At 48.2% G+C, this 12,832-nt stretch overlaps 1 protein-coding gene across 5 annotated transcripts in view; it reads left to right on the forward strand.

The window, feature by feature from the left end:
- Positions 1-12,832, forward strand: part of SAMD11 (sterile alpha motif domain containing 11) — a 114,500-nt gene that overhangs the window by 38,220 nt on the left and 63,448 nt on the right. For all 5 annotated transcript variants that reach the window (XM_027728599.2, XM_027728603.2, XM_027728606.2 and 2 more), the window contains one exon: positions 5,025-5,075. In XM_027728599.2, the coding sequence (XP_027584400.1) occupies positions 5,025-5,075 (51 nt within the window). The remainder of the gene's footprint in view (positions 1-5,024; positions 5,076-12,832) is intronic.

The following is a 12,832-nucleotide window of genomic DNA, read 5'->3' on the forward strand; positions in this document are numbered from 1 at the left end:
GAAGGAGCCCTTGTGGGATATCAGTGAACACGTACACGGGGCTGAGGAATGGGCAGGAGAGGTGCAAATGGATACATGTGGCAAAACTGCCTTTGAAATTCTTTTACTCAAAAAAAAAAAAAAAAAGAGAGAGAATTGGGAGCAAAAGTAGTAGCAGATTGTACAATGAGAGCACACAACGGGCTGGGTTCCTCGCCAAATAATGAACTGAGATAAAAGCCATTTTGAGGAGAAATAACAAAAGCTGTCCTGTAACAGGGTGTCTGTGCAACGAGAAGCAGATTTCTGGAGAACCTCATCCTGCCCTTCAAGTCCTTCATCCTGTTTTTAGGTCACTTCCCCCCCACCCCCTTCTCTGGCTGTGTCAGCAGTATGACCCCAGTGTCTAACACCTGGCTGGGATTAGAGTTATTTCAAACCAGGGAAGAGCATTTGGAGGGAAGGTGCTTACAGAAGGAATGGTGGGACACTGTCTCCTTGCCCCTGTCCACACAGGAACGTTGGATGGAGCCCAGACAGGATGAGTTGCCCTCCCCTCACCTCTCTGAACAGCTTTCCAGCCTTCCCCTCGCTCAGCACCCATTTTCTAATAGGGAAATTACTGACCTCCATGAAGCCTTAATGGCTGGCACTGTCAGCCTTCCCTCTGCCTGCCTTCCTAAGTGGAAAGCTATTTCCTACCTCCCAGAAGGCTGCTGCTCTCTGACTCCCTAATTGATTGAAGATCAGACCCGAGCACCCCCCATTATGTTTGTCTCATGCACCTGCTTGTGATTCAGAGCCACGAGGTCCCAGTGCCTTCCCAGCTGATGTGCACAGAGCTGCCTGCCTTCTCTCGCTTGGCCTCTTCCCAAGATGCTCCCCAGCAGCCTAGGGATGAGAGCTGTGTGACATCCCTGCTCCCTTTGGAGCTCAGTCTCGTGGCAGGATGTGCCACACCACGCTGCTCCTCGCCTGGGCTGAGCTGACAGGGCTCTGCCAGGCGCTGCACAACTGGAGAGAGACGTGACAGAGCAGGGCTCTGGGCTCCAGCGGGACTCAGGCTCTCAGATCAGACTCGACAGCCCTTCTCCTAATTGCCAGGACTCGAGAAGAGGGAGGCAGGGCCCCTCTTGTGGCTGGAGACACATTTTGCTGCTTTATGATACTTCTTCACAGCTCTCACTGGTTTTATTCTATCAGTCCCCTCTTCCTCCCTCTGCAGCTCTTTATTTTCTCCTTTCTCTTTCCTCCCTCCTTCTCTTCCCTCTTCCCCTCTGAACCATGCACCACTTAACAACAGTCACCGTATTCAATAAATATATTAAAGATCCCTCTGGGAAGCAAAGGCTGGACTTGGTCCAGAGTGCCAGGAAGCGTGTCACTGACCTAATGAGGACATGGATTTGAGGGGGAAGAGAGAGAGAAAATGGCTACTCACTTCTCAGGGATGCTTCAGGATAAAATATAATAAACAGCAAGAAATCCCTCCTGTCTTAGGAGGGAGATAAAAGACCTGCAAGAAAGGTGAAGTGTAAGAGTGAAAGGAAATGAAACCTCGACCCACGAGTGCTCTTGGCTGCTCTCCATGTCTCCCTGTATCTGACATCAGTTCCATGGTGGAGAATAACCCAGATGCCCCAAGTCCAAGTTCTCAGTCTTGCTGTAATAAGGCCATTCTTCCAGCCATGGGTGAGGTTTCCTGAACTCCTGCTCATTGCCTGCACGAGCTTCTTAATGGTGGTGGCTGCCTGAAAATAGCCTGACATGGATAGAGGGAGACTCTGGAAGCTGAGACAGTGATAATTGTGAAGAGCAGGGAGGAGAGAGGGGCCAGCTCTGTCCATCTAACCCAGCATCCAGCAGAATGGCACCTGCAGGTCCATCTTCCCAAGCTGCTTCCCTGCAGCACTGTGAATTCCGTGTTTCCATGCACGGTGGTGGCACCCAGGGCATGTTGAATTCCCAGCGATCCTGGTGGTGTTGGGCTGTGCCCATTGTACAGAAATTCCTTCATTCTCCCTTTTACCAGCGCTGTCCCTTCAGGTCAGACTTCTAAACCAGAGGATGTGGGAAAACGTTGTCAATATTTTTCTCTTCTCTGTGGCCTAGAAAATTGAGAGGTTCGGACAAACTCCATCCAAAGGAAGTGTTGGCCTTATAATTAAGGGGGAGTAAGAAGGGACAGCTGTGGGTAAGAGCTGATGCTGTAATGGGTTTTTCTGGCAGTAATGACCTGTTCCTGTAGCTGGGTGCTGCCCAGTGTTCCCCACGCTCCATAGGATGTGTCTGGGTCCCTGGATTCCTGCAGTGTGTACCTGGGACAGCACAGGGAGGAGGTTGGCCATAGTGCAGGAACTCAGCTGAGAATGAGGGTGACAGGATGTTAGGGAGACACCTGACTCACTCCTGGCCCCTTCCCCGGTGTTGAAATGTTTCAGGGACCGCTGGAGTAAAAGAGAAATGACAGGGAAGGAAACAACTTAAAAATTAAAAACTATCCCAGCTGCTCTCCATTATTTTGCCAGCTCTTGCCACGTGCTTTTCTGGCCTGGATTCTCATTGCAGTCGAGGCTCCAGAGATGCCTTGAATAGCCTCAGACCTTCCTGTTAGTATTTTTTGGGTTTAATTCTTTGCCCAAGCCAAACCCTGACATTCCAGCCCCTCCTGAAGCAGCAGGTAGTGAATTCCCCCTTGGGCCCCCTTCCCTGCTGACCAGGCTCTGCAGGGAGCTGTTCCTGTGGGACCCATTTATGGAACACTTAACTGACCACACCATGTCCAAGCCCTCAGGTGGGTGAGGAGTTGGGAGAGAAGCAGCACCTGCAGCACCTTCACTTGCCCGACTGTGGATTTTATTTCCTCCCCTCCTCCTTTTCTGTTATTAATTCGTAAGGGACTGGCTCCTGCTCACCACTCTTCATACAACCCAAGGATAGGCCTGTGTAGGCGATACTTTGCAAATTATTAGTAATTTGATTTCAATTGGATGAATAACCTGTTCAAACAAGATGTACATTAGGCTCAGAAATCTAATTGGTGATAACGGCCCAGCTCAGTGGAACGAGTGTCGGTTCTGCTCCCTGTCCCTCCCTCCTTCCCCCCTCCCCCCCAAAAAAGATAATGAGAATTTAATTTCATTCTCACCTATTCATTTGTCTGAATGTGAGTGTTTAATTACCCATCTCGGCAGACGGATGTTTCGGCCTCGCTGTGGATCCTGAGCCGTTCCTTTGGGATGAGCTTTTCCCTCCCCCTCCCCCTTATCCCTCTCTCACAAAGTGCTCTTGGGCTTTGAAGTTGAGCTGAGCTGAGTCTCACCGTGAGACAAGGCCTTCCCCTGACCCTTGGGATCACTGCAGGAGCTGCACAGACCATGGGAAGTTACATTTTATGGAAGGCTGAGATCATTTCACCCTCCAGCCTTGTGCCCCCTTTGGCAGTGCCATGGCTGGGAGGTACCTGCATCAGCTTACCTGGAGAGTCCAAATACGTCCCAGAGTCTGACCAGATTTCAGTTCATGGAAATTTTACTCAGTGCCCCACTTTGACCTTTCCTTTCCAGAAAGTTTTCAAACATTTTCTGAATTTTAACTTGGAAGAGCAACTGTTCCTGCTTTAAACTCAGGAGCTGGGAAGAGCCTGCTCCATTTCTGTTAGCAAATGAAATGCTGGGAAGGTGGAAATCTGGGATAGATTTCCTAGACTGGTATGTATGAGGAAGAAGAATAGGAAAAACTAGGCTCATGTGGCACTGCTAAGTGGAGATCTGAGAATGGCTTTATTGGTGGACGTTAATATCTAGAAAAAGAACTATTCACCCCTAAAAGAATAACCAGATTCCCTTTCTGAGTCAGACCTGCAGGAAGAGCACAAAAGCTTTGCCATCACATTAGTAAAACTGGCAGCAGCCAGCACGTCTTGGATGTGAAATTATTTCCGTGCTAAGAGTTGTTCTCAGGTAATTTCAGGACTAGGCTGGAGCGGGAAAGCACTTAAACAAGCACTCAAACCTGAGTGAAGCCCCATCGACTTCTCTGGTCATGGTGAAGTGTTTTCTGGCCCATTCACAGCCCATTCAGACCGGGGGAAGGGCTCTCTCTAACTCCAGCAGGTTTTAGGTGAGGCTCCTCCTGCAGCCAGATGCTCCACAGCCACGCACCGCTGCTTTTTCTGCTGGGGGCAGAGGCAGGAGTTGCTGCAGGGCTACACAAAATGTGCAGAAAGTGCCTTTGGTTTCTGCTGCTCGTGAATATCCGTGGCCCTTTGGGAACCTGCATCTGCAGGAGGTGATTTATCTGCCCAGCCAGGACCCAGCACGTTCCCTGGCAGGCTCTGGGAGCCGTGGGAGCGGGTTTGGGCGAGGATATGGACTCCAGCTTGCCAGGCTGGTCTCAGATGGCTGGGGTTGTCATCAATCACCGTGACGTGGAGACACAGTGGTGGTCACAGACCATCCCCTGAGCCAGGGGAGATCAGTGCTCCCTGCTTTTGAGAGGAGACACCAGACCACAGAAGGTCAAGCGTCAGCCTTTTCCCTCTGGGTTGGGGTGGATGCTGTCTTAGTAGCAAAGGGAAAAAAAAAAAAATCCATCAAAAAACCAAGCCCCTTGGCTGCTCTGTTCATCTGGAATCTGCTATTGCTGCTTGTCAGCAGGCAGAGTGACAGAGTACGTGGAATTAATTTCCGAGGTGGGAAATTGCTAATAATTTATTTACAGCCGGGGCGGGTGCAGAGGAGGGGACACAGCACAGACAGATTTGGGTTTTCTTCGTAAAATGTCAACGCTGAGCTCGTTCTGCTTCCTCTGAATGTGGCCTGGGAGTTGAGATGACATCCTGCAGCCCCTGCACCTCTTGCACGCAGCAAGGGGAAGGTCTGTGGGTGCTGTACAGCTCACCCGGGGGTCCTGCCAGCTGTGGGGTTGGGTTTGGGGGGCCATAGGTGGGTTGTCGTGGTGGAGCAGATCTTTTTAAGTAGCAAGAGATGCAGCATTGAGCCCGTGCCACTGACCTCTCTGTTTGTTTGTTTGTTTGTTGACAGGATACACACCCACTGGGATTTAAACATCTCCTTCCGAGAGACCTCTTGCAGGTACCATTTTGGGGCACCCTCTTTGTATGGTGGGCTAAGAGTTTATGATATGGTTACTGGAATATGGATGCTGGGAGATGTAAATGAACATTTCTGTCAGTGCTGTGGGTTTGCTTTTTTTCTTCCTCCCTTTGTTCCTCATTCTCCCCTTACCACCTCCCCTCTCTTTTGTTTTTATTTTGGGGAAAGTTGTGGGGGGAAACAGTCTCTTTTGTGTTGGAAGAGAGGACTGATTGGACTTGTAAAGAAAACCCATTATTAGTTTTGATATGTTTACTCTGGTCCTGAGAAGGTGGAAATTCATAAATGGAAGGTAACCAATTGCAAACATGAATATTCCTTTGTGACCTCTGGGTCAGTTGATGTCCTGAGCACGGTGCATTATCTTTACGTGTTGCCAGCAGTCCTAAACTTTTCTAATCCTTTAAAAATATAGCTGCAGAAATTTTGCACTGGGAAAAAAAGCAAGCTGGAATTTCGAAATGTCTCTTTTACGCTGGATTGCCAGATCAGAGTGCAGCAGCTGAGCCTGGCAGGCACTGCCTGTTTTCTAGAACAAGAAAAATTAACCTGTAGGGCCGTGAAACTTCTTGGGGAGCAGGGAACTGAAGGAGGTGGAGGGTGCAGGACAGTCCAGGGTCTGGTTCTGTGTGTGCTTCAGACACATGTGGGTACTGAAGAAATCAGAAGCTGCTCCACTGGACTGCAAAGAGCAATCCACTAATAACTTTTTGTTCTGCTAAAAGTAGTTTTGGATGCTTTTGTGCAAACTTCCTGTTCAGTAAGAGACTGAAAAAAAGGTAGGAAAATACTACTACTACAACTGCTAGTGGACTAGAGGACCATTTGCAGCCTAACCTGTGCTCCTGGAGAGACAAGTTCCATCTCTTTAGCTGAGCACTGGAGTATGAATTAGGCCCAGTGAAGGTTGTGGGGGGAGAAGGGTGGGAAATCCATATGGATCATACTCCAGCAGGGAACAGTGGGGGCAGAGGTGCTCACTGGTATTAAACTAAGCACAGGCTTTGGCCCTGAAGCATAAACCCTCATAATTCCTCAAATTTACAACGTTAAGAGTGCAAAGCCCACCCTGCCAGGGAGCTCCCAGAGCCAGTCCAGCAGGCCCAGCTCACCCAGCACTCATGAAAAGCAGCCCAGGTTTGGGAGTGGCAGCCTTTGGAATAAAATCCTTGGTTTGCTGCTATGAGCTTTTGGGACTCTCAAATACAAAAGGATGGATTCCTTCCAGGCAGACCCTTTCATGATGCATTTCAGCCCAGAGCGGGGTTTTATGGCTGAGTTATAAACTCCTAAAAGGCAGGTTTGGAATGGAAGTGCTGACAACAGCCTTAATTAATGGCCATGTGAGCAATGATTCTGCACAATGGCAACTGAGAGTGCCAACACCTTTGGAAATTAGAATCTCTACCTTAAAATAAATAAATAAAGAAAAAAAATTGAATTTGCAGAGCACAGAATAAAATAATGGCCTGATTTTTATGTCAAGTACACTTCTTGGGCTTCCTCAACTGAACTGTTGGTTCCCTTGCAGTTCAGCTCTCTCCTGCAAGAAACATCAGTAATTCCTCTTGGGAAGAGAAGCTTTGTGGTTTTGCAGATTGAATGGTTAGTCCAGCTATCAAAAACTAGTTCAGGAGAAAAACAACCCATGTCATGCTGCGTGACAAAAGAAGTAATTTGTGTTTATGTGTCAGCACGGAAAGAGGTTTTATGTATTTAAGTGACCTAAATTGCCACACGGCCCTGTGAAACATCTCAAATCCATCTCAAATCCATCATGGGAGGGCAAAAAGGTTTAGCTGACCTTTGTTCTCAGTGACCTGCGTGGCTCAGCACGTGGGTCATCCCAAACCCGTGCCAGGGAATCGTTCCAAACCCCTGCAGGAGTGCAGAGCAGCCACCACGGTGCCTTAAATCCAGCAGGGCTGAGAGCTGCCACCTTAATTCACCTGCCTCTTTGTCCTGAGTTTGTCTTTGATCTTCCTTTCAAGTTGTCAGAGGATACCTGGATTCATTGGATTTAGCCACCTTAGAGTTGCTGTATGCATTGCCCCTGGATAAAAGGACATTTAACTGGGGACAAATCATTCCATACACAAAGAAGCAAAGGCTCAGGATAGGGGAATTGTCCTGAAAGGGGAGATTGGGATCTCTCTGTGTCTTGCCAGGTGCTTTGCTCCCTTCCATTTTAAGCTTTGAAGTTAATACAGGTTTGAGTTGATGTTTACAGCTCATTTTTCTTCAAAATTTCCTGTCCAAGGTATGGACATACTGTTCCTGGAATAATTTGCTGAAATATGGTGAAGTTGGTCAGTGAATGATGCCCTTCTTTTATTTCAAGACGAGCCTGTCCAATTTTAAAGCAGTAAACACGAGGTTAAAACCTGGTCTCTGCCACAGCAGAGGGATTACCTTGCTGAGGGGGAGGCACCTCATGGAAATAAACCGTGGAATAAAAAGGAATTCTGAGGAGGAAAAGGATTTTCTTGCTATTTGTTGCTACTTGATGTCTTGAGGGAGCTGCAGGGAGGTGAGTGAGGAGCAGATAAAAGGCCATGTGTGTTAATTCCACGTCCTGGTGCAGCTCAGGGTGGAATAAATGCTTTGCCCACCTGAGAATTTCAAGGCACTGCCGGAGCAATTAAAGCCATCCCCGTTTCCAAGGAAGTCAAGGGATGTTTGTGCTGCCCATGTAGGGAAGGAGATGGTGTGTAATTTGGTTAGAGCTGCACTGCAAAGGCAAGGAGCAGAGCAGAGAGCTGAGGAGGCATCAAGGTGTTCAGCACATGCTTTGGCTTTTTTGGCTGCACAGTGAGGAAACTCTGACAAAACATCCAAGGGAACCTTTCTGCCTTCAAAGTCCTGCACTGGTGCAGGTGTAAAACAGCGTCTCTGTTTTACAAGGGAGTCTCTGCACTGCCACATGACCAAAGAGCTCCTCGAGGGTACATTTCAAGCTTCCTGGGCCCTCCAGGGGATAGTTTTATCCAGGTATCTGCCACGTGAAGGCTGCACAAGGAGCTGGAAGGGAAACAAAGGCATCATTTGCCCAGAGCAAATAAAATGCATTTAACAACTAGAATTTAAACAAGAGATTACAGTGATGTGTACCCAGCCCTTCTGGAGGGACATAAATGTATTAGGATGTATTTTAGACAGGCAGACATTTGGTCAAGAGTCTTGAGATCCATGTGTGACTGCTTGTTTAAATCTGACTAGAACATTCTTTTTGGGCCTTTCCACGTTGATGTAATTTAGGCATAAACACTTGCTCAGGCAGAACTGAGTTTAAACAGCAGTGCTGAACTGCTTAAACTGGAGTGTTGGATGTGCAGGTTCTGCTGGTGTGGTGCAGTGCACACCTCTCAAATCACTGTATTTGAGGAGGAACAAGGCAGGTTAGGCAAGAACAAAAAAACAAACCATGAAACAAAATCAGGCTGAGTGGAAAATGCAGGTGAGAAATACCTGGGAAATGGGCTTTGGAAAGATACACACAGGGAGAGAAAAGGAAAGCAGGAGAGGAGAATTGAAAAGTAGATGGTTCTGAGCATGTCAAGGCTGATCCTGAGTCAGCAGAAAGCGTTGCTGTGTGACAGAGGAAACGTTATCAAGTGCCAGAGCATCCTGCTGCTCTGCCCTTTAAGGACTGATATAGGGTGGCTTCTGGGCTGGGCTGTTTATTCATTTTTTTTTTTCCTAGCAAGCTCTTGCCTTTTAATCTCAGAGACCTGAAATAGGTACTAAAAGGTCACAAGAAGTTTTTTTAGCAGCTGGAAGCTGGATGTGACCCCGTAACACCCTGCAGCCTTCAGCATCTGCTGCTGCCAGAGCTGCTGCTCGTCAGATAAGAGCCTTGGAGTCACAGCAGAAAAACCAGAGAGTGGCAGAGGAATGAGAATCCCTGTTTCTTCAAATAGGGACCTGCCTTTGCCTTTCTGTGTCCACTCACTGTTCCTGCCCCAGCTGGAAAGCTGGTGGTGAGCTGAACCAGTCAGGTTTTGCCCATCTGATTTAAGTCAGGGCAGGGGAGATGGGGAGATACCAACTGTGTGAGCTGTTTCCACAACTCATGGTGACTTTGGAGGACAACTTTGAAGCCTGCTCTTGACTCTGTGCTGTTGAAAACTCAGAGGGATCCCAGTGAGACACCACAGAATGTATTAACCGTGACTTGCACTGATGTGGGGAGGACATTTATTCAACATGAGGCTGAATTCAGCCCTCCCAGGTTATTTCTGCTGTGGTTTTGGGGCAGAGACTGCTTAAGGAAACATTTTAATCCTCATCTTGGTGGAATATCCAGAGGACTGTCACCTTTGGAACTGCTGGAGCTGTGAAGCAGGACGTGCTTCCTGCAGGCAACGCCAAAAAATACAAGGAAGCTCTTGGCTAATGTTGGCTAATTGTTGTTGGCAGTCAAGGCATGGCTGTGTGGACACAATATGTTGGAAGGAAAAGTCTTTCCAGGTGGGTGAACTGGGTTTGTTCATCAAACAGTGCCATACCTGTTTGATTTTAGACAATGGACGCCCAGCGGGTAAATGGATGTGCTCTTTTTTGTTTAACTGGGAAAGGAGAGGTGAAGTAAATCCACACCAAATCCACGCAGTGAAGGGACATTCACAGGAATGTTCTGTGTCAGTGAAGAGCAGCTGGGAAGGTTCAGCCAAGGAGTGAAGCCTCCATGTATTCCTGTGCTCCACACAGGCTGCTGGCAGGACATTCCCCAAGGTCCGTGGGACAGGGTGAGTTGGGCCTTGGGATTTTTAAGGCATCATCCAGAGCAGAGATACCTGAGAGGCTTTTTCTTCTCCCTTTCCTGTAGGAATAAGGCCAGGCAAGGAGAAAATTAGTACCTGTTGGAGTGCTGAAGAGTATTATTTAATCTGAATTAATTATTTCATCATTATTTCATTAGCAGTACTTTTTGCTCTTACATTCATTCCCAGGAAGATTTATTTGGCTATAGGGGTGGGTTAGGGAAAGGAGACCATTTATGGGCTAGCAGAGATTGAAAGAAGGGAAATAGGTAGCTGATAAACCAGTTCTAGCTTTCATTTTAAAGCTAAAAGGATACAATTATATTTCAAATAAAGGTGAGAAAAGCTGTTAGACAGCTACAAAGAAGAGGGAAAGTTTAATCAAGAGTAATTTTCTGTTCATGTTTATCCCCAGTGTGTTGTATCTGCCATAGTAGGGGGGGTATAATGGACTTTTTGTAGGACAACCTAAAGGATTCAGGATAAACTGAAGGCATCTCAAGGCCTCTGTGTATCACTGAGACACAGGTAGGCTTGGCTGCAGCTTTGGGAAGAATTCTTGATACATTTTAGCCCATCCAGGGATCAGAGAAAGACTCACATCCATCTGCTTTTAGACCAAAACTTCAAGGGCACATCTGTGGAATGGGAGATTTTCTGACCTCCCCCCTCCCACCCTTCTGTGAGACTGAAACGATTTGAACGTGCCTGTCCCTAATGCTTTGGCTGTGTGAGTGATTCCTGTAGATCATCACTCCCCACTGTTCACTGTCTAAACTCGTGCCCTGTCACCCAATTAAAGCTGCTCATCCGAGTATTTTAATATTTCATCAGTTCAAAGCAGGCAGCTTAATGAATTGAGAAAATGAGGGGAATTCGGGATATTTAAAGAGCCCCTGTCTCCGTCAGGCACAGCAGCTGCGTGTCAGCCACACATTCTTTTTGTTGGCTGAGCAAAAACACTTCTGTTTGTGTGTTTCTGAGGAACCCTGGAACGCAGCATCCAGGCAAGTTCCAAAACTTTCAGGGATATCTCTCCTCCCCATCTCCAGCGCAGCATCGCTGGGGTGTAATTCCATCTTATTTTTATTTATGGGCTTGCAGAGAGCTGAATGACAAAGCAGGATTACAGTAAAAAACGTCTTTATGCTTATTTCCACCTTATTTTGGAGTTGCCAGTGCTACTGATCATTTTTATGAACTGTCATGAGCATTAATGAAATGTTATGGGCGTTTTGCTTGGGACATTGCAGGATGATTAATTTGTTTTTTCAAGATCAGTCTGCGGGAAAATTTAGGGCTGTTTTGCCCATGGTTGGGGTTGGGGTTTTCAGGCCTCTCAGTTCCTTCCAATTGGAAAAACTTATTTACCCCTCCTTCCTCTTTTCCCAATCCCTCATTTTCCCCTTTTCTTTCCTTTTTTTGCCTGTGTCTGGTGGGTGACATCTCATCAGAAGGTGGAGATACCTGAGAGGCAGAGGTGAGAGGCTGGCAAATTGTTGTCTGTCAAGGTCTGTCTTAGATTGATGTCTTAAGAAGGACAGAGAGTGACCAAGAGGTTTTTTTTATCGGGGTGAAGTTTTAAAAGTTACCCAAAAGTTACACAATTTAAAAACCATAACCAAAGGTGGCCAAGAAATGGGAGGCAGCTTTTTTTCCTGAGCTTTGCCTGCTGGAAATCACGCTTCTGCCTTCTGTCTGGAGCACAAAATTCCCATGGGGAACAGCTTACTCCTGTGTCAGCAGAGGTGGGTGGGAGTTTCCATTACCTCCAGCAGGTCCCAGGCTGGATTCCTGAGTGCCAGGATGTGAAAGTGCTGTCGGACACATTGCTGGGTACAAACCAGGTGTGTGTCCTCTGGGTTTTTGCAGCAAGTAGAGAAGTTAGAGGTGAATTAGGGAAGGAAGGAGAGGGAGCCAGCAGGTGCAGCAGGAGGTGGTTTTTCCTCCCAGCAGCTCATGCGGAGGCAGGTCAGGGGCTGCCCAGCTTGTGCCAGAGAGATCCTGGAGTGTGGGAAGCGGGATGGGGAGAGGCAGCAAGGCATGGAGAGGTCTGGAGGAAGGAGGCAGCCCCTCTGCTCCCCGGAGCTGCACACCCACGTGCTGGCCTGCATCCAGCTCTTTGCCCCGGGCTCATCCGCCCGTCCCTGGTGGAAAAGCGACCCGGGCTGTCAGCGGGTCACGCTGCCTGTTGTGCAACAGGGAAGCAAACTCTGCTGCTCCCCCTCACCCCCCCCAGCCCCTTCTTCATTAGTCACCTGATCAGAGCCTTCAAATCCTTGACCCAAATCCTCCTGTGCCCAGCTTTAGGTCTTATCCTGCGCTGGCTGTTTGTCCACCGGCGACCTGCGAGGGAAGGTGTTGGCTGTGTGCTGTGATTAGGGGGATGCTGGGGATGTTTTGAGCTGTGTGCAAGGTGATAAGCAGGAGTGAAGGGAGGAGGGGACGAGCCCTTGATCGGTCTGAGCTGCCAGCTTTCCCTGATCCACATCCCATCTCCCTTTCTGCTGACTCAGTGACCCTGGTTTTACTGCTGGGAGTGTCAGACAGTGACCTTGCCTGTCTGCTCAAGGACCTCTGGCACTCAAAGGCCATGCCAGGGCAGAGAAAGATGTGCTGAGGAGAAAGTTATTCTGCAGAATTTCTTATCCCAAGGTGGCTCTGCTGGGCTGGAGGATGGTTAATCCTGCACTGATTCGGGTGCTGTGTGTGAGGCAGAGTTTGTGAAATGTGCTTTTTCTCGTCTGGTTAGGAAGGTTTACATCCTAGTAAGGAAGAAGCTGAGAGGATTCACCAGCTCCTGGGAATAAACATGATTTTATTCCCAGAGCACACACTTCAGTGTGGTCAGGGTTTGGGGATGGAGGGTCTGTGTTTGCTCCCTGGTGGGCAGGGACACGGGTCATGCATTTTTTTTATCCACTCTGAGCTGCCACTATTAACTGGGAGCACGATGGGGTGATTTCCTGACAG

Source organism: Pipra filicauda, unplaced genomic scaffold, assembly GCF_003945595.2.
Source record: "Pipra filicauda isolate LSUMZ 115617 unplaced genomic scaffold, ASM394559v2 scaffold87_size3191425_pilon, whole genome shotgun sequence".
Lineage (NCBI taxonomy): Eukaryota > Metazoa > Chordata > Aves > Passeriformes > Pipridae > Pipra > Pipra filicauda.